General features: G+C 44.0%; 1 protein-coding gene across 1 annotated transcript in view; it reads left to right on the plus strand.

Annotated features, from left to right (window-relative positions):
- Positions 1 to 6,595: 6,595 nt before the first annotated feature.
- ITIH5 (inter-alpha-trypsin inhibitor heavy chain 5) overlaps positions 6,596 to 20,129 on the plus strand; it is a 46,235-nt gene continuing 32,701 nt past the window's right edge. Inside the window, exons 1-5 of the mRNA XM_084506295.1 lie at positions 6,596 to 6,823; positions 10,230 to 10,274; positions 14,114 to 14,277; positions 15,460 to 15,567; positions 17,201 to 17,451. Of these exons, the coding sequence (XP_084362421.1) occupies positions 6,704 to 6,823; positions 10,230 to 10,274; positions 14,114 to 14,277; positions 15,460 to 15,567; positions 17,201 to 17,451 (688 nt within the window). The 5' untranslated portion in view covers positions 6,596 to 6,703. The remainder of the gene's footprint in view (positions 6,824 to 10,229; positions 10,275 to 14,113; positions 14,278 to 15,459; positions 15,568 to 17,200; positions 17,452 to 20,129) is intronic.

Consider the following 20,129-nt stretch of genomic DNA (forward strand, 5'->3'; position numbering starts at 1 on the left):
GCTTGGATAGGCTCACGTCTTGCTTTTGTAGGTCCCCATTGATGTTTGGCTAATTTCCTGCTAGGCACAGACCTTGGGGCACCCAAAACTTTGAAGGATCAAAGCAAGAACTCACTCCCAGCCTGTTTGTTTATAGTAAATGAGGTGGAGGCTGGTTCGCAGAGCGATGGAGGCAGCGATATTGTGCTTCTTGAAGGGCCCTCCCACCCAGCCACCTCACAGTGGTGGGCAGAAACCTTTGGGCTGGATCCTGACCCACACAAATACCCTTTTTCCTCTCCGACTGGGAAAGGATCATCGTTGGTGGTGGGATAGCTCTAGTTTCTTGAAATTAGTCACATGAAAGCATCTGATGATGATTTTCAAAGGCATGCTGTAAGGCTCCTGGGTGATTTTGAAACTGTTTAGGTCTCCCTGCCTCTTTGGTACTCAAAGAAATAGGATTAAAGTAAGCCAGCAAGGCAAAAGGGAGAAAGAAGGGAGGAAGCAGGTTTCTGGCAAAATAAGCTGGGGTACCACTTCCAGTCTTCTGGGAAGAAAAATTTGCAGATATCTGAGCAAATTCAATGGAAAAGATTGAATCACTATGTGGATCCAGCAACAGAATAGCAGACTATAGTATAATATAATATGGAACAGTGTAGCATAGCATAGCATGGTATATCTAACATATTCTCTCACTTTATCCTGTTATGCTACATTTTGATGTTTCAATAAAAGATTTCTGCATCACTACTCTGCAGATATCACAAGTTCTTCCTCCATCTTTTCAACAGATCACTTCTCAGGCTGAGACCTGAAACTAGAGTCAGAGATTCACAAGGAACCCAAGCAGAATAGTGGCTTTTCAACTCACTGCCGTGTACCTGTTGCCAACAGCGGTTAGGAGAGAACATAAAAACTGGAGCAAGCATATCAGGTATTTTTCAAAGACCTTTCCAGTCTCCAGCTATTTGCAGCTATGGTACATCCTGACTAGGAGAGGGTTTCCATTTATTTAGCAATCCTCAATTAATTTATTTTCCATAAATCTATTGTTTCCTCTGGAGAGATCGGATAAAACTTTTGCATCCGTAGCATCCAGCCAGAAGTTCCACAGCTCAGCTATACATCACAGAAAGAACCACGGTGTTTTGATCATTTTCATCCTCTCACATAGTAGCTTCATATATACTGTTTCACAGCTGTTATGCTAGAAGAGGAATTGAATTACCAACACTATTTTACTCTCTCCCCAAATCTTCCAGGCAATCCTGCATATCGAGCTTGGAGATCACATAGTTCATAATTTGCTAGAAAATTTAGGAGCCTCTAGACTGTACCCAGTACTTTCACAGCACACAGATCTTGTTCCTGCATTGATCCATCCACCAGTGGTCCCCACAGCACTTATTTATTACTTCCATCCTAAGCTCTGGTTCAGCTCTCAGATGGTGCATTTACACAGCCTGCAGCTGCTCTGCATTTATGTTTTTCACAGGCTTTCTGGGCAGAGGAGATCCTCAGCATTAAGATCCCAGGCATGCTGCTTCAAATGGGGAGTTGGCTTACAGCTGAGTGATTTGTGAAACATCTAGGTCAGGTTTAAATCACATAGTTAAGGGCCTAGCAATCTAACCATATCACTTGGACCCACTCTTTGACTCCACCTCTATGACTGCAGTCAGAGCTGTGACTATGGTGGGGGTTAACTAGGACTGCAGGAACAGCAGCTGTGGGGCACCCAGCCTTTTCTGTCTTGATGGTTCCTATAGTAGCTTGAATTTTCCCCATAATGTGAGTTCTGTCCACACACAGGCCCCTACTGACAGTGAGCAGTCCTTTCTCATCAGGAGTGTAAAGATTAAGACAGATGTTCTGGAGGTATCAGGGAACCTGGGCGTGGAAACTAATCACTAGTGCTCTGAACAGATGAAGGAGTCCAATAGAACAGATTTTTATTTACATATTAATTTCCTAATGCTTTATTTCAGTCTGTTCCTAACCATAAAATGGAGCTTATTTTATTTTATTTTTTTTTTAGGTAAAAATAACAACATTGGGAAAACAGTGTAACCACTAGATGGCATGAACTGCTCAAATATACTGCCCAAAAGAGTCCCAAAAGTTGAAACTTCTCAAGGCAAAGGTACAAAAAATATATGGGAAGAACAAAAGGTGAGGATACTCTTGAAGATCCCTGTCCCTTACCCGAGGTGAACTTCCCCAGAATTTAACAGGGAGGACAGGATCTCATGCAGATGTTTTCTGGTATGTGTCGATTGGTTTGCTTCATGACTAGCCCTCCCCATGGCCAGAATTTCTCTGGAAAGAAGTTTTCAAGCACTTGGAGCTACTGCTGGGGAGTTTGTTCCTCAGGATAATTAAATTGTGTTATCTTGGCCTGCAGACGGGGAGGAATGCTCATGATTTATGTCTCTTATGAGATAGCCAGTTTTCCCTTCCCAAACTGAATTTCTTCTCTGAAAATTTCCAATGACCCAGGTAAGAATAGTGTGCCTACAAGGCAGCACATTCGCATGGGGTGCCTGCTGACATCCATCCCCCTACACACCAACCATTCTGGGAAATGCTATGCAGACACATACAATGCATTTTCCTCTTGCTTGGGCTTTTGTCTCTTTGTATTGTCATTCAAAACCACTCAGCAAGCTACCTATCTGCCCAGATGACCTTTTCCAAGTGAGTTCCACAGCAGACTCAGACTCTCCCCGTACTAAAACCCTTTGGCAAAGACTTTATGTTTGTTAGCATATTTAAAATTTGCATCCTGGATGATTTGAATCAGCTTCTGAAGTTCTGAATTGCTCAGCTGCACCATGGTGCACACAGCTAATGGCAATAGGAGAACAGCAGCCATCGGGACCCCAGAAAAGTCTTGCCAGGAGCACAGACACCTCCCAGATAGTGTCAGAACTGGGGACCATCAGGTCCCAGATGGATGTTTCAGAGGAGATGGATTAGCTTAAGGCTTGAAAGAAAATATTTAATGTAATTCTCCACATTTCATCATAATTAATTTTAACTCTGGACAGTTATCTATGTCTGTGTAATCCTCTGGGACTCTTGCCAATTGCTCGATCAAGTCGCTGGCTTTGCTTGCCAATAAATTCAGTGTTTTGTTAATATGTCATTTAGTTTAAGTTCCTAGTTCAGACACTTCTAGTTGGGCGTTTAATGCAGGTGTATCTGTGTAAGGTGGGTGTCTGGTATCCCATTCATCTGCCTAGAAGAATAGAGAACTAGAAACCTTTAATGTATGAATCCATGAAGTCATGACACACACCTTATGACCAAAATCATCTGCTCTTGAGCTGGAAGATGCCAAAGTTTTCTGTAGATTCATCACCTTCCTACAGGGTTTATTTAACTTTACAGTGAAAATGAGGAAGACTAGTCCTATCTGTGAGCCTTGCATGGAAAAATGGGGGGGATGCAGATTATGAGGACAGAGCATCACCAAGGTGCATGTGCTTGTATGTCAACACAGAGAGATTCCTTGACATAACACGATCCATCCGAGGTGAAATGTGCATTGAAGCTCACCTGCCAGGTCATGCCTTTCTCCAGTGTTTCATGCACACGGTGTCTGGAGTCAAGCCAGGCAATTTAATTTGGTGAGCTCCCACCCAAAGAACAGCTGCTCATCCTGCTAAGTTGGCAAAAGTCAGAATCAAACATGCCTAATGTGAACAGGCGCACATGAGTAATTGCTTATCTCTGTCTCCACAGCATACCCAGGACAGTGCCCGTCATGTTCCCCCCACCCCAAATCAGGAGATGGTATTCCAAGGAGGAGGAAGAGGGGATAATGTGAACAATCAGGACCTCAGGCTTAATATTCACACACCAAAACTAACTACATCTGAAACATGGTTAATAAAGCACATCTTGGTCTTATTCAGCTATGTCATATGTCCTTATGTGCCCTTGCTGAGAGCCTGAGTAGAACTGGCTGCTCCTGATCACCTTGGGCATGGCATTGCTTTTCCCAGCTCATTCTCTCATACCCATTGTTCATCCTATGCCTACTTTAGGACCTCGCTTTGTTCTGAATTTTCTCCTTTCACCAGATGTGTCTAGGATTAACTTTTATTAATATTACAATCTCTTTTCACTGACACCGTATTTAAATCTACTCTGGCCCTTGGTTCTTTACCTATGCAACAGGAGAAGCAGAGTGGCTGTAGAAATAAGCTGAATGCCAATTAAGAGGCAAAGAATGATAGCTGGTGTCATGAGTGGTTATTTTCACAAAGGACAACACCTTCCCTTCCTGCTCAGGCACCACTGGGTTTGATTAGTTTTGATTTGCTTTCACAGGAGTGCCTTTGTTTCTTCTAGGTTTTTCAAAACAGTGGGGAAATCATCCTATCTGTATTGTTTTAAATGCTTGTTTCTAGACATAAACATATGCTGGAGGCCTGCAGGGCTTTTATTCAGCCATGGACCCTGCTCAGTGAAACATGGACAGGGGATGCTTAGGCACATCCCTCATACCAGCAGTGAGGGCACACGATGTCACAACACACCTGTGTTCAGCTCTTCCATGTTTGTTCTGGACAACGCATGAAAAAAAAAAAAAGAAATAATTCCATACCAGCTGAAAATTACCAGTCCAGAGACCCTTGTACCTGCCAGTGGTGGGCTGGTCCCAGAAGGTAAGGGACTGGCCAGGCTTTTGATCCCTTCTCTCCTTCTGTCAAGGCCAGGAGGAGCCTGTGTATGAGCACAGTGGGACTTCATGTTTACTTACTGCTGTGCTATGTGCATATCAATTTGTTAATGGGAAGCTCAGAAGGCTTTAACATTTCTGTCCCTTCCCATTACACTGTCTCTAGCTCCCCTCATTCATTCTGAATGGGGACCAGGGACCTTCCTGCTCCTCGATTACACATAATGGATTTGGAGGACGTAAGACTCTCAGAGTGTGTGCTCTCAGAGGATGTATGCTTTCAGATGGGTGTTCTTGTGTCACTGCAGAAGGAGGAACTCCAGAAGGAGAAACTTTTAGGCTCCAGTAGTCCAATGGTGCATTTACACCTCCCAGCAGGGCTGGAGAGACATTTAAGCACCAGGCTGGCAATATGAACGGTGTCAAGTCTGTGGTACTGTGTCACTCACTGGACTATCATTGTCATGGACTGGAGCTGAAGCAAAACAGCCTCAGTCCCTGATGACCCAGAACTGGAAAATGAAAACACAGTGGTTTAAATCTCGACAGGATGGTGCATGCCGCATTTAAAACCAGAAAAAAAAACAAAACAAAACATGGTTTGCTGGAGTTGAGAAGTTACCGCTGGCATAAAAAAATGTAGTAGTAAGTGTGTCTGATTTGGGGTTAGGTTGAGCTCTGCAGATGCAAGCTCCTGAATACCTGAGGATGAGACGTGCCTGGAGATGAGACATGTCCCATTGGTGCCAGCTGGCACAGACGTGTCTGTGGGAACAGCTTGGGCAGCCAAGCCGTGGAGATTGCACCCAACAGGCTTGGTGCTGCCAGCCCTGAGAAGCCACCTTCACCCTGGGGCTGGTGGGGTAGGAGAGGGCTGTGCTGCCAGGAAATGAAGGGGGAGTGGGAGGCTCATCCAAGCTTTGCCCAGCTGAGAATCTGGACAACAAGAGAGAGGGACAAAAGCACGGGTCTGGAGCATGGCAGTGCTGAAGTGAGGCGCGAGGCTGCTGCCATGCTGACAGGGCTCCTGGGGCGCCAGCGGCCACGCAGTGAGGCAGCAGGCGGGGTGCCAAGGAGAGGGTGCGGAGGGAGCCCTGCCCTGCTCCGGGAACCTGGGCCCTGGGGCTGCTTTCACAAACAAACCTGGGATCTCTGCACCAAGGAGGAGGAGGAGGAGGTGTTGCTGCTGCCACGGGCTCAGTGATGCGTGGCTCAGCCCACCTGCAGGCTGCCCTCACCATGTGCTTCGCCCATACCTCCCTCAGCACCCCACTGTCTGTTCCCTTCAGCAGGCTGGTGGGGTGGAGAGAGCCTAAAAATCCCTTTAGAGGGGGTGAAATCATACGGTTGTACCCCTCCTGGGTAAACCTTACAGTACATGCTTGGATCACGCTCCTCAAATGGGCGGCAGGGGGGTGCTCTTTTATACAAACAGTGGCATAAGCCCAGGCTTATAAATTCAAGGCTGCCCAACATGATGTCTGACCCCACAGGGAGACTTCCCCACAGACTTTCCAGCTCCCACTTGAGCTGGACACCAGCACCTTAGGCAGGCACCATGTGCCAGCAGCTATCTTGGGCCCTGCCCCTGTGCTTGGGCACTGCTGCTGAAGGAAATGTCTCTTTAGCCTTCATTCACCCCATGGAGGGCCACCATAGGGCTGGGGTGCTGCTGGCACCAAAAGGACAGGTGGCAGTGCCACAGGGACCTCCAGCTCTGATTCCCTCTGCCTGTGTGCACCTATGGGGCGACATGGGGGCTGAGGGTGGCAGTGAGAGGGGCATGGTGATACTTGGTACCCCAAACTGAGGGGAATTCACTGAAACTCTGCTGACAGACAGGGAAACCCAGCAGCTGCCCTGAGTGGAAAAGGGGCCGGTCCCAAGCTGGGAAGGAGGAGAAGAGGGTGGGTCAGCTCGCCTCCTGTCAGCCTCCTTGCAGCCCAGTCCTGCAGCAAGGCACACAGCAGCAGCCTCAGGCTTTCCTCTCACCTGTGGGGCAGCCCCAGCCTGGTGCTGCCCCTCGTCATGATCCTTTGGTTATGGCTCTTTTGGGGCTTCTCCATTGCCGCGGGGCAGCCGGACTCGGAGCTGCTGGCAAGGTACCTGGAGGAGAAGCTGATGGCAGACTACAGCGTCGTGGAGCAAGTAGGTTTTAAGGCGGTCATTATTTGGGAGCGTCTGGTGCCTTGTGCCTTGTTAATTGTCATGGGTTAATTGAAAGCAGCCAGTCTGAGAGCTTTCAGTGTGTGTGTGGAGGGCTGTCAGGTGAAGAAAATCCCTGGACAGCCCCTGCGGTGAGAGAGAACTGACAGCAAGAAAAACGCGCTGAATTTGTCACTCATTTGTGGTCACTGTCTTTGGGGTTTGGTATTAATGCTCACAGCAGTCTGCTAAAACCAAATTTATTTCAGTCGTCTGTGCAGCTTGCCACACTACTGTCCCTGTGGCTGAGAGCTCAGGCGTTTTGAGGTGCTGAGCCAGGACAGCACCAGCCCCTGTGCTGCCAAGGGACGCGGTGTTACCGCCCCTGAAGGGTTTCAAAGCCGGCATCACTATATCTGTGTTAAGTTAAGTGGTCTGCAGGGACAAGGGAGTTAATGCTGTATCCTGGCCTTGTGCCAGTCTGAGTAATTTGGAGTATTTCAGGCTTGGAGGAAGGCTTTTCTGCCCTGTCCTACAGTAGCAGTCTTACCATACTTGATATTTAACTCATGCTGGATTAAACGAACCTCCATGAATTGCAGCTTGTGAAAATGCTTCTTAACGAGAGGAGAAAAAAAAAGTTTTCTGCAAGTGAGGACTGTTATACTGTGTCATCAAGTTGCTTAGGTTTTATGGGGAAGTGGGGCTGAAAAGGCAATGAACTTTTTGCAAGTTAGGAAGAAAGTTCGGATGGTAGTTTGGGGGGTTAAATGAGACTTCAGAGGGAGGCTGTGGCGTAAAAGATTGAGCTTCAGATCTGTAATCACATCTTTCAGGTAGTGGATATCATGGGTGACCTGCGGTATGTCACTTAGGGCATTACGCAGTTCTCTAAATTTGATCAGATCCAAGAGGCTCTGTAGTACCTGAGACACCCGTGTGGGGCTGGCAGATATGATGCAGGATCTGTGGAAGAACTGTGCCGTGCTGGATGCCTGTAGGATATCCTAGAGTGTATAAAACATCACCAGATGCCTGTATCTGGTACCTTCTGTCTTGCAATAAATAGGAAGACTGAGACTCTTCATATGTTATCTACACTTGTCTTATTCAGTTGCTCATCCCACCCATGCTAGCATGGGAAGAATCTCTTTCCAAAAGTGCCCCTTGCTCTCCACTGCAAGGACCTCAGTAACTTTATTGCTGATCCTAATTACTGCAAACACATATCCCTTCTTGGGGAATTCAGCCACAAACCAACAGCTGGTCTTGCACACCCAGCTGTTCAAGTGGTAGACAATATTTCCACCACTGTTCTGCCAGTGGAGTGGTATCTGGGAGCATTTGTTCATATGCTCATGGGGAAAATCAATTGAGAAGCTCAAGAAACCGGCTCACAGTGTTGAAATAATCTGGCTGACTTTGCTTGAGTTAAAGGAGCGTGATTTCACAGGAGCTATGTTGATGGCAGATCAGTGGCAGCAGTAACTTCCAACAGAAAAACAGTGATGTATAAATAGAGGTGGTTCCCTAGTCCCCTGGGACAGCTGGATCCAGAAGAGGACACCATTCTGTCATCACTAAACACACAAGCCACGTTAAGCAGAGGCAGGTGCTTCCCCTAGATCAACAAATTACATCCATATAACAAACATCCAACTAATTCTGGAGAGCCTGTAAGGCTGTGTTTAACTGTAATATCCCAGGAGGACCTTCCTGCACAAATGTCAGCACACTCAGGTTTTTGGTATTTCCATTGACAGTGGATTATGTGGCTTATTCAGTGGTTGACCACTCTGCTGAGGTAGGTGACAAGGTTGCTGGTTATTACCATTGCACTAGAGGCAGTTTTGGTGTGTGATGGGGGAAGACAAAACCAATAGCCAATAGCCAAATTACCAGTTTCATCGATTAGTCATTGAAAACCATTGTGGTTAAAAACCATACAGGATGACAGGTGGATTTGTTCCAAAATGTAATCCTTTAGTAAAAAAGTTCTGAGGAGCACTGATCTTATCCCTGCCACAGCTCCAAGCAGGATTATCTTCATGGGCATTTTTCTGGCTTGTTCTGAAGACCCTGCAGTGCTGGAGACTCTGCAGCCTCTCACAGCAGGCTGCTGAGGTGCTTTACTTGTCTGATATAATATACCCAGACAGAAAGTTTCTTTGGCAATTTAAACTGCAGAGGATTCCTCTCCCTCTCCCTCTCCCTCTCCCTCTCCCTCTCCCTCTCCCTCTCCCTCTCCCTCTCCCTCTCCCTCTCCCTCTCCCTCTCCCTCTCCCTCTCCCTCTCCCTCTCCCTCTCCCTCTCCCTCTCCCTCTCCCTCTCCCTCTCCCTCTCCCTCTCCCTCTCCCTCTCCCTCTCCTCTCCATTGAGAATATCCTAAGGGAGCTGCTTTTCTTAGGTTCTAATTTTAAAATAAGTTGGCTAAAATAATAAAGAAAAAATATAAGGATTCTGACAGAGGAGACTTTAATTTCTCTCCTGGGCTTTTCTGAGCTTTGCTGCATAAACAGGCATAAAATCATGTCTTTGGCAAGGAATGCTATTTTTTTGAATGCAAACCAACAAGGGCAAATCAGGTAAAAAATTATCATTGCATTCCTCTGCTCTCTGGAGTTTCACTGACATTTAAAAAAGTCACTTGGCTTCCTTTGTTGTTCCTCATTGACAAGAGACTTGTACTCTCTGTTTTGAGGAGGGATTGCATTTGGACGTGTTGCTAAGCTGGGACCTGTTGTTGTGAATGTTGACAAAATGAGGGCGATTGTGTTGTCACAGGTAAAAACCACTTTTTTTCATAATAAAACCCCCAAGTTTGGACTGGGAAATGGGCTTTGGCTTTTACCTGATGGTTTAGGTGGGCTGAGAATGACATTTGACAAGCAATTTAACTACTGCAGGTAGTTTGATCTCTTCTGATTAATTTGACAAACCTGTTGAGATTCTAAGGCAGAAGGTCCTTCCCTTCCTACTAGAGACTAGGGGATGTGGACTGGGGAATTTCTTCTAGTAAAACTAGCTTTTTATCCCTGCAGACCATTTAGCAGACCTCATAATGCAATAATTCCCTAGGAAGCTGTAACAGAACATGCTCAAGGCTGAAGACACAACACCCAAAGACAGGGCTAAGGGCTGATGTCCCTGCCTTCGAGCAGAGGTCTCTGAACAAATAGCACTTGCAAAGCACACAGAACCTTCCTGCCTGCGAGAGCTGCATTCCACTGCTGAGCTTTGATGAATGGGCCTGTTAATATAGAAGAGATTTAGGTTTTAGTTTTAACCAGAGTAACATTTGAACCTGGCCATGGGTGATCAGTCACACAAGCCCATGTCTGGATTTAAACAAATGACAAGTCTTTCTCTAAGTTGAACAGGCTCCATTAACTTCCTTTACTTTCTGCAGGTTGCACGTCGTGTCCCAAGACAGACCAGATTTTTGCAGAGGCTGGTATGTATCACACTCTGTCTTTATTTTACCTCATGAGAATTACACTTGCTCTGTGTGTGTGTATGTGTGTGCATCCCTGTGCCCAGAAGTAAACTGTGTTGGTGAACAATGGTAGGATGAGAATATAGGGGAAAAAGATCGTGTTTTGATCAATACAACATGTTCGTGTTCTTCTGAAGCTTCCCAAAATTCAAATTCTTGACCACAAATTTGGAGAGAACCTCTAATATTATCATCCTCAACCATGCAATGAGCATGAGCCTGCTGAAATCTCATTGAATTTCAAGAGAAAGGGGGAGATAGTTTTGAAATTTGAAGATCTCTGTTGTTCTCTGTTAATGCAGAGGCCAAAGTTTATTAAGAAAGGAAGAAAACAGAGAAGCCAACATCCTCTTTTTGGTAGGGGAACCTAAGCTTTAAGATGTATGTCTTCAGTTATGAGATATACAGAAAATTTGTGAGATCTGGCTGTATTGTTGCACTGAGACTTGCATGGCTTAGATCAAAACTTCAGCTAAAGAGGCAACCAGTGAAACTGATGTTCATGGCCAGCTATTTTTCTGGCTTCTTTGAGATACAGAGGCTTCTCAAATGAGAACTGGAGGAACTCATTTCACACACTGAGCAGTCATCACATTATTATCTTCTGGCCCCTTTGATCCTTGGCAGATACGAATCAGCAGCCTAGAGGAGAGTAACTCGCAGTCACATTACCAGTTTATTACTTCTAATCTGATATGCGGTCAGTTTATTTTGATGAAAACAACTGATAGAGGTAAAAACATGGAGCAAATTTCATTTATCTTCAGCTCTTTTCTGCCTTTCCAAACATTCACTGTAAATAAACGTCAAATCATTTGTTTGGCAGGAAATGTTCAGCTCTCACTTCATCATAATTACCAGGACACCTTCAAAAAGCCTTCAGCCAACGTTTCCCATACCAGTGTGCTAATCTGCTGGCTTGGCGTTCCCTAGCTTTATTTTTAATAGGCATAATAAATCGCAGCAATAATAATATTAAACAAATGGTTTGTTATTATTATTTTTTCCTTTGTGCTGTCTCTCATCTTCTGAAGGCCTTCATAAAAAGTGGAGAAAACAAACAGGCATTTGCACAGCTGTAAGTCAGAGCATCAAGCACTGAAGGATTGTGCAAGAGCTCCAGGGAATGCGCGAGAGTTGCAGACTGGAACTTGGGCTGCCCGCCAAGCCCGACCTAGCAACCTGTTTGGAAACTGCTTCTGCCCCCACCGTTTATATTTTCTGTATACAAGGAATGGCAGATCCCTTCCAGGGCTGGGAGGATGAATCAGCTCTTTCATCCTCCGTTGTATGTGATGCCCTTGTGTAGTGTTTGCTATCTCCAGCAGCAACATCTACCCATCAGGAGGAGGGAGATATGATGTATGTCTTTTTTTTTTTTTTTTTCCATTTGTTTTTGCCATTCCTGAGGATATTAGAGCTGGATCTTATTCTGAGGGATAGGGAGATGTGTCAGAGATCAGTTGAAATCAGCAGATAATAGAGTCAGCAAAAGAAAACTCTTAAGGGATGTGGTTCTTCATGAAATATCATTAAGCTGTGGAATTCCTCACTACTGGGTGTTATTTGTGCTAAAGTTTACATGGATTCATAAAACAGATGTATAAAGTTATAGAAGAACAATCCTCTGAGATTTAGTAAACACAAAAATACCACGCTTAGTGTAGGAGTTCGTTCAGCTGCAAATTAGTGAAAACTGAGAGACTGTTCTTGGGTGGTAGCAGTGAAGATTGGTCTGATTTTACACTCTTCTCTGAGCATGTTCTATTGATATCTGCCAGTGACAGACTATGGGGTTAGGATTACTTTTGTTCTGACCCAATACAACCATTCGTATGTTCTTGTCTGAACAAGAGCAAATCCATATCCTCTGTTTGTGAGGAAACGCTGAAAATAGCAGTGGGTGCAGGACATTTGGAACCAAAGAATTTGCTGTATTTTCAGGTTCTCTCTTTTACTTCTGCAGTTAAATCCTCTATAACACTTATTAGGCCACAGGCAATTAGCTCATTATATCTGGAAATGTGCCTACAATGCTCCAGATCAAAACTCCCCATTCTCTCCACTTTCAGGAGAATGAAACTGAAAATCCCAGCCCATGTATGAGGGAAAGTCCTAAATTCCTAAGAACATCATAATCTAGTCCCAGTCACCACTGAATTGAGTAGAAGTGACTTGTGACCTAAGGGTGGACATCTACAGTTAGTAGATGTATTCTTGTGTAGATCTATCTTGCTGTCTGGAATTAGTGAAGTGAATCATGCTCAAAAAGTGCTGATTTTAGCCACTGTGCTCCATGGGAGCTGAGCCTGTGCTGAGCAGGGTGTACATAGACACAGAGCACGTCACTTGTTCTCCAGCTGTTAAAGGTATCTGTCATGATTAGGTTCATTTGAGACACATTTTTGAGAGGCTTTTCAAGCCTTGAAAGTGTAGAGGCTTTATTTCTAAGTCTGTTGATTTGTGTTTGTTTCTAATGGATCCTCATTCTTCCATTTGCCTGGAATTCACTAGCCCAGCAGCTTCGTTAGTTGGATGCTTGCTTACTGCTGTTCTGATGCCATCAGCTACTGCAGAAATGTTTCTGTTTCATACTTTCTCATGCAAACAATTGCTCCCTTTGTTAAGCCAATTGGCAAAATTGTTTGTGTTTGGAAAAAAAGGCTGGTAATGCAGTTGAAGAGCATGTTCTTGTCTTCACAAGTCTCTGGTGGCTGTAGCTTTTTATCATACTCGGTAGGAATAGATTCTCAATGTATTTGGTTTAGCAAAGTTGGTGAGTATTTGCAATGTCTTTTACTCTTTAGCTCCCTTTTGCTTTTGAAGAACAGTCTTTGACTGTTTAAGGCAACAAATAGTTTATTTTTAAAAGACTGCTTATAGTTAAATATACTGAAGTTTTCCAGGAAGAAATCTGTTCAGTTCCATGGAGACATTGCTGTCAAAAATCACGTTACAGAAATGCTGCAACCCAGAAACTGCACAAAAACACATTCCCAAGAAGCAGAAATTGGCTTTCAGCTTCCATTGCTACATCATGTGTCATTCATTGCAGTCTCCTCTGCTTCTCTGCTGGAAGGAATCCAACATGGCCTAAAAGGCCTAAAATATTTTGTTAGTCATGTCACAGTGTCAGTGTTTCTTATTAAGTCTCTTCCATCCATTGGATAAGACCTCCAGAATGAGTTCTCAGCAGAGGAGGACTCAACCAGCTCCATTGACAGCAGTTTTTCTGTTTACAAAACTTAGGGATCTGACTGTGTGAGTTTTAAGATGCTGCTCCATGCACAGTGATCTCAGTCCTTCAAGAGGTTTTTACATCTGCTCTTGTGCACAGTCAGTTTCTCTGACATCAGTTATGGACCCTATGGGGAGATATTTTGGACTTCTCTTCCTGGCCATAAGGGACTAATCCTCATTGTCCCAAATGTCCAGAGTTGGAGGGTGCAACTTCTATACAGATGGATTTTATCAATGTGTTTCACAACATAAATGCTCACATAATCAGGGCACTTATCCTGTCCTGACCCTTCCTGAGCACTGGAGAATGATTGTGGCTTTTGCCCATGTGCATGAACAAAGGCACGGCTGTGTCTTTAGTTTGCCTTTTGCAGCTCACCTGATATTTTGAGGGTAATCCCTACCTTGCCTGCTGCTGCCTGGTGTTCACAGGGAGTCAAATATTCAATGTAGGAGGATTCCTTGCTAGAGCACATTAAATATTAAACCCAGTGAAACACTGAAGAGGGGAGTTATCTAGCTGTCTCTGTTAATGGGTAACCTTTTGATATCTACAGGAAACCAGGCCTCGGATGTCTGAATTCACTGTGAAAGCTACAGTCATTTCTCGCTATGCTTTCACCACGGTGTCCTGCACGATGGTGAACAGCGGATCTGAGGCAAGAGAAGGTGTGTTTGAGATGCAGATCCCAGCTGCAGCTTTCATCTCGAACTTTACCATGTACGTAAGTAGCGCTGGCAGCTAGATGAACAATGGTTCTTCCATCCTGCAGACAGGTCTCTGAGATTTTAAAAGCTGAATAATCTGCAGTAGGACTGTATCAATGCCTTTTTGCACTGAATAGTTTCAGTTGGAAAAAAAGGAAGCACACACATGGTATACTCCATCCAAGACTGGTCATGGCCCCACAGCACAGAGCAAATCCTTGAAGGACAGATACTAAGATTGAAGACCTCAATTTACTTGTTGAAGAACATTCTTCTATTCCTCATATGAGTGCCCTTTAAGAACTTCCTTCTCTTTTTCAGATTTGGATCAGAAAATCTCTCCTAGCTTTCAGAAACCTTTCCAATTAAAGTTTCAGTAATACTGTCACACCATATTTACATCTCCTAAGTGACTGTGGTGCCTCAGAAGCTATTTATTTTTCCAGGTTCTCCACCCTGTTAATGGAGGACAAGTGTCAAATCCAACTAGCATACAGGTTGAGTTGTTGCTGGAGGTGCTAGTCATACTCTGTGGATGATAAGGGCAAGCAGAAGGCAACCAACTCATACTTAAATGACTCACTAAGCAATAAATTAAGCTCTTGGTTTCAAAAATTTGTTTTATTCAGTCATAATCAGATTCCTGTGGTTAGATAATGCTGCCACAACTTTGGACCTGACTATAGCAGATAGGGGACAAGCTTTATTAGACAGACTACCATTTGGTTTGATAGAAGGAAAAACAGTCTTTAGCCATTGCCCAGCCAGGCTGTATGTTAGGCACTGTTTCCTTTCTGTAATCCATGGTTTTGCAACTCATTCCCAGGGAGATGCATTTTTGTCAGCGACGCAGCTATTTGAAAGAAGTCATTCTGAATATCACTGACCAGACACAGAACAGTGCTGGCTGGGAGTCTTGGCAATTGTTTTGCTTTCTGTTTAACAACGTTATACTTTGGAGGTTACCTACTAAACTGTCATTTAAGAGAGGTAAACTCCTGGAGTAAAAATGTTCTCTACCAGAATAACCAACCAAGGCACTTCCCAGACAGTTTCTGGCTCAGTGACTTGAGTGGACTCAAGGAGAGTTGCACCAGCATCTGTCCACATGTGCATGGTCCATGAACCCTTCTGCAGCGAGCTGTCTCTGCCTGTAGGTGAAGATTAGTCATGCTGCCATCTCTGATCTCTCTAGGAGCATTGGCAACAAGACTTACTATGGGGAGGTCACGGGGAAAGAAAAGAAAAACAGCACTGATGACAAAGCAAGGACCAAGAAACCTCCAGGCCCTCAGAATGCAAGGTAAGTGTAGTGCATTCAGCTGTGTTCTGGAAAGTGACATACTCTCCTCCTGTCTTTATTTTGGCTGCCCTGGCATAACCATGCATGGATTTATAGGAAGATGAAGGAGCTAAACAGAGCATTATCCTCACTGCCTGGTGTCATTCCCATGCTCCAAGTCACATATAATTGTGTGTGGCCTTTTCCAGCACTGTTACATAACATTTTCACTTTCAAGTTGCTCCAGGATGTCAAGCTCAAGTCAGAAGTAAAACCACAAGTACCATTCTGTTGTCATATTTACTTGCCCTGTTCTCAATACTTGACTGAGTGTAGTCTTTTTAGCCGTGCACTGGCAGAAAGTCTCATCCCTGTAATGATCTGAAATCCTATATGTTCCCCTGAATGCACTTCTTCAGCATCACTACCAGTTATTTTTCCCCTCTAATTTGACAAGTGTGCTAATTACCCAAAATACCTCTCAAAGTGATACACCATCGAGTGGATTTTGCTGCTCTGGAAAATCCTGCACTACTCCCACTTACCTTGGATAGAAGCATTATTCCAACCTAAACACATTTATCAGGAACATCTAAATAGACTGTGGCTTTTCAGACCCAAAAAATGATGAACTGTAGGGAAGGAGAAGTCTAACAGATCTGAACTCACAAGTGATCTGTGGAAGGAGATTAAAGTATCTTTGTTTTCCATCTTTTGTAGAAAAACTACAGAAAAACAAAATGATTAGATGTCAGGTTCAAAACAATCAAAGATATTTTTCACATAAATCATGTTTCTTGCCATTGAAAATTGTTCATATGTGACTAGACAAATTTATGGTAGGAAAGATCTATCATAAGCCTTTAACAAAGGATGCTCTCTCAGGTTACAGACAGAGACTGACAGAACCTGGAAGAATTGACAAGATAAATCACTGTATTCCTGCCATGTTGTATCCTCTTCTGCAGACAATAACTCTGTCATTGCTAGGCCATTGTTAGTGACCCAGAGAGATCATCTGAACTGTCCTAAAGACTACCATTAAAAATACATATCTAATATGCTAGAGAATTCAAAATCTCAAATGCTTTCCAACACTCACTAAATTGTGGGCATCACCAGAACTGCACATTAGTGAGTTCTGATGTTACCCCTATATGGCATTAAAAGTTTCCATTTTCCATAGGTTACTTTTTTATTTTCCTTTCACAGTAGTAGTGCCTGGTATCATGCTAATGCTAGGTAGCTTATCACTGTAGTACACTGTATGGGAGGTAGAGTCATCACTCCTTCTTTATTCGGGCTTTTATTGCTGGTATCACATCATACGGTATGGGATGCTTTGGTCAGCCTGGGCCAGCTGTCCTGGTTGTGTCCCCTCCCAGCACTTGGTGCACCCCCAGCCTTGTTGCTGGCAGGGCAGCACGAGAAGCAGAAGAGTCCTTGGCTCTGTGTAAGTACTGCTTTGCAATAACTAAAAACATCAGAGTGTCATCACCACTGTTTTCATCAAAAACCCAAAACACACCATCACATGAGACTCTACAAAGAAAATTAACTCTATCCCAGTGAAGACCATGACAATGGGTCTTGCAAATCCTCTCGGGTCCTGCTCTATGCTATACTTTTTTGTCATACTCCTCTTTTCTTCTAGGGAGAATGGCTATGAGACATTCAAAGCTTCTGTCTTCATTCCTCGCAAGATGCAAGCCAACTTCCTATTGCATTATGAAGAGCTCTTGCAGAGGCGACTGGGGAAGTATGAGTATACAGTCAGTATCCGTCCCCAGCAGCTGGTGGGCAGGTTACGAGTGGAGGTGAACATCCTGGAGAACTCGGGCATAGTGTCACTGGAAGTGCCTCCCCTTCGAAACAGCAAGCATAAAGGCAATGGGAAGGTTGAAGGTAAGGAGAAATTTTATAATCCATGATTTTGTTACCTGTGGGGCCCTAATTGCTTCTTAGGAACCAGACTGGCAGTACTGGGAGTTCTCCAAAGCAGTCTTGGATAATTGCATAGACTAGTGTTTCGTTCAATTACCTTCTGCTCCAAATGAGCCATTAAACAAAGCCCCAACGTTGTATTAAAGCCACATTATCCTGGATCAAGACTATATTAGAAACTAAAAGACACATCTCATGAAGATAACAAGAAAAATAAATGCTAGCAGCTCATTAGGTGTGAGTTATTCTGGCAAATTCCAGCTGTGACTGTATTTTTTAGAAGGACACATTTTTTACTTTCCCTTTTTAACTCTTGCTGCAGTCAGTGTATGGCAGGTACGTGCTGCCCATGGGTGGCTGCATTTCACTGACAAGCAAGTCTCTAAGCACTGTAGGCTATCAGAAATTCCTATTTAGAGATCTATTTCATTCACTGGCAGGGCAATCTCCAGGTTCAATAAAGTTGGTATAATAGCTATGACATGAAAAGGTTTTCAGAATTATGAACCCTGTGAGGTTTGATGGTGGGAATTCAGTCCTATTTCAACGGCTGATGGCATTTGTCCTGTTTTCGATAGATGACTGTGTCTGTGTGGTGTCTGTGCATAAGCACATGAGAACTTTGAAGTTTATTGAGTATAGGGCTGATCCCATTCAATTCATTAGGATTTTTTTTCTATTGTCTTCACAAGCTTTGAACTAGGCCTTCAGGCCTTGTGCTTAGCATTTGAGCAGCTTCTTCCCTGGCTTAACATCTCCTGGGAACTGTTTATTTTAAATGAATTGTTTTTTCCATCCATCCATGCCAAGGCAGATAGGAAATCCTGTTTTTTAGAACATGGGAAATTCCAAGAGGAAAAACCATGTTTTGCCAAAGCTCAAAGTGAGGTCCAAGATTCTACTCTTACCCCAACCATCTTTGCTTGCTGTTGAGACAGCAGGTGTAAATTAACAGTTTCCTAGTGTAAACTAACAATGAGGAGCACAGGATACCAAGATAGCTACAAGTTGACAAAAAGCAATAATAAGGTTAAAAGGTGAGTCTAACCTGGAAGCAGGAGGTAAAGACTTGTGAGACTCAGTTACTCTAACTGCCATAATACCAGTAAATCAGTGGAGCTGTTCGTGCCTGCCAGACCCTAAAGCATGTGATTATGGAGTTAAACTGCTTGCTCAGTCTGGTTCTGTTGATTTCATTCAAATCACACTGAAATCAAGGCCCCCAGTGATGGACTAACTTCAAGTCAGGCCACATACATCTAGCTAGTTAGCCTCTCTGCTGTACATTCTTCCATTGTGTAATAAATGTGCTCTGTCCCTCATCTGGAGGGACAGGAAGCCTTTTTCACCTATTGGGGAGTATCGTAGTGCATTGTGGCATGTGGCTTCCTGCAAAACATCTGGCATTGATCAATGTTGGAGACAGACTAAGCAGAGCAGACACGCTGCTGGTCTAGTACAGTGTGGAAATTCCTGTATGTAAATGATATACAGGGAAAACTCTTGTAACTTGCTGTCCAAATGGTGATCTGTGAGCATTGATCATTCTTGGCACTGTGCTTCAGGTTCAAAATAGCTCATATAAAAATGGGCCCAAGCTCTGTAATTCTATAATCCTCCCGAGCCAGTAAAATGTAAATAAAATAGATGTGATATTGTAGAATGGGCAAAGCAACTGAAACTCAGATTCACTTGCTTTATCCTTATTCAGAACTGCTACTAAAAACTCTATAGCATAATCAACCTATACAGTTGGTGAAATCTGGTTGCTCTGCTGAGATCATTGCTAGGGAAGTCACTGAAGTGCAAAACATGTTTTTTGGGTCCACCGTGGGCAGGCAGGAGTGGGTTTTGTCTCTGCCAGACCAAAGCTTCATTGGTACTCAGCTGAGTGTCACTCAGAGGAGCTTCTTTCTGATCTGAAGCAAAATAAAAGACTTGGCAGAGAGTCTCAGAGAAGGACGGGTTGTTTCAGAGAGGGATTTTTTGTGTGTGACCTTTTCTGACCAACAAGATCAATCACAGTTGGAGCAGACAATAGGAACTTCCTGCTTTCCTGAGCACAAATGGAAACCACAAGAATACTCCTAGTTCAAGGCAAGGAGTTTTTCACTTGGAAATCCACTATACTTCAGTCTGCTTTCATCTGGAAAACAAAACATCTGAGCCGTTAATGTCTGCAAAGTCTTCTTGCTCATACAACACCTAGAGACCCAAGACCAGGACATCCTTATGTAGAGAGACCGCCATAGAAGGCAGTGGGTTTTTAAGTGAATTTAAGTGACCAGTGAATTGCAGGTCTTACAGCTAAAGAGTGGCTGCAAACCAACAAAAAGACAGTGCTTGGTCTATTTTCAGACTTCATGTGACTTAAAACTCTTCAGGATCACCTCACTGGAGGGCATGGTAGCCGTCTTGTAAGTGGCCAGCAAAGGATGCCAAACCAGATGCTGCCATACTGTGTTACCTGTGGTGCCCCAGATGAGAGGCTATGACCTAAAAAATGACCAAACAAAGGATGGAGGCTTACACATTGGAAGGTAGTCCTGCATGACTGCTTTGAGACTGAATATATCATGAAAACTCTCTTCCTCAGTTTGTTGTGGTTACAAAGATGTCTACAATACCTCTCTGTTAAT

This window comes from Aythya ferina, assembly GCF_964211825.1.
Source record: "Aythya ferina genome assembly, chromosome: 1".
Classification (NCBI taxonomy): domain Eukaryota; kingdom Metazoa; phylum Chordata; class Aves; order Anseriformes; family Anatidae; genus Aythya; species Aythya ferina.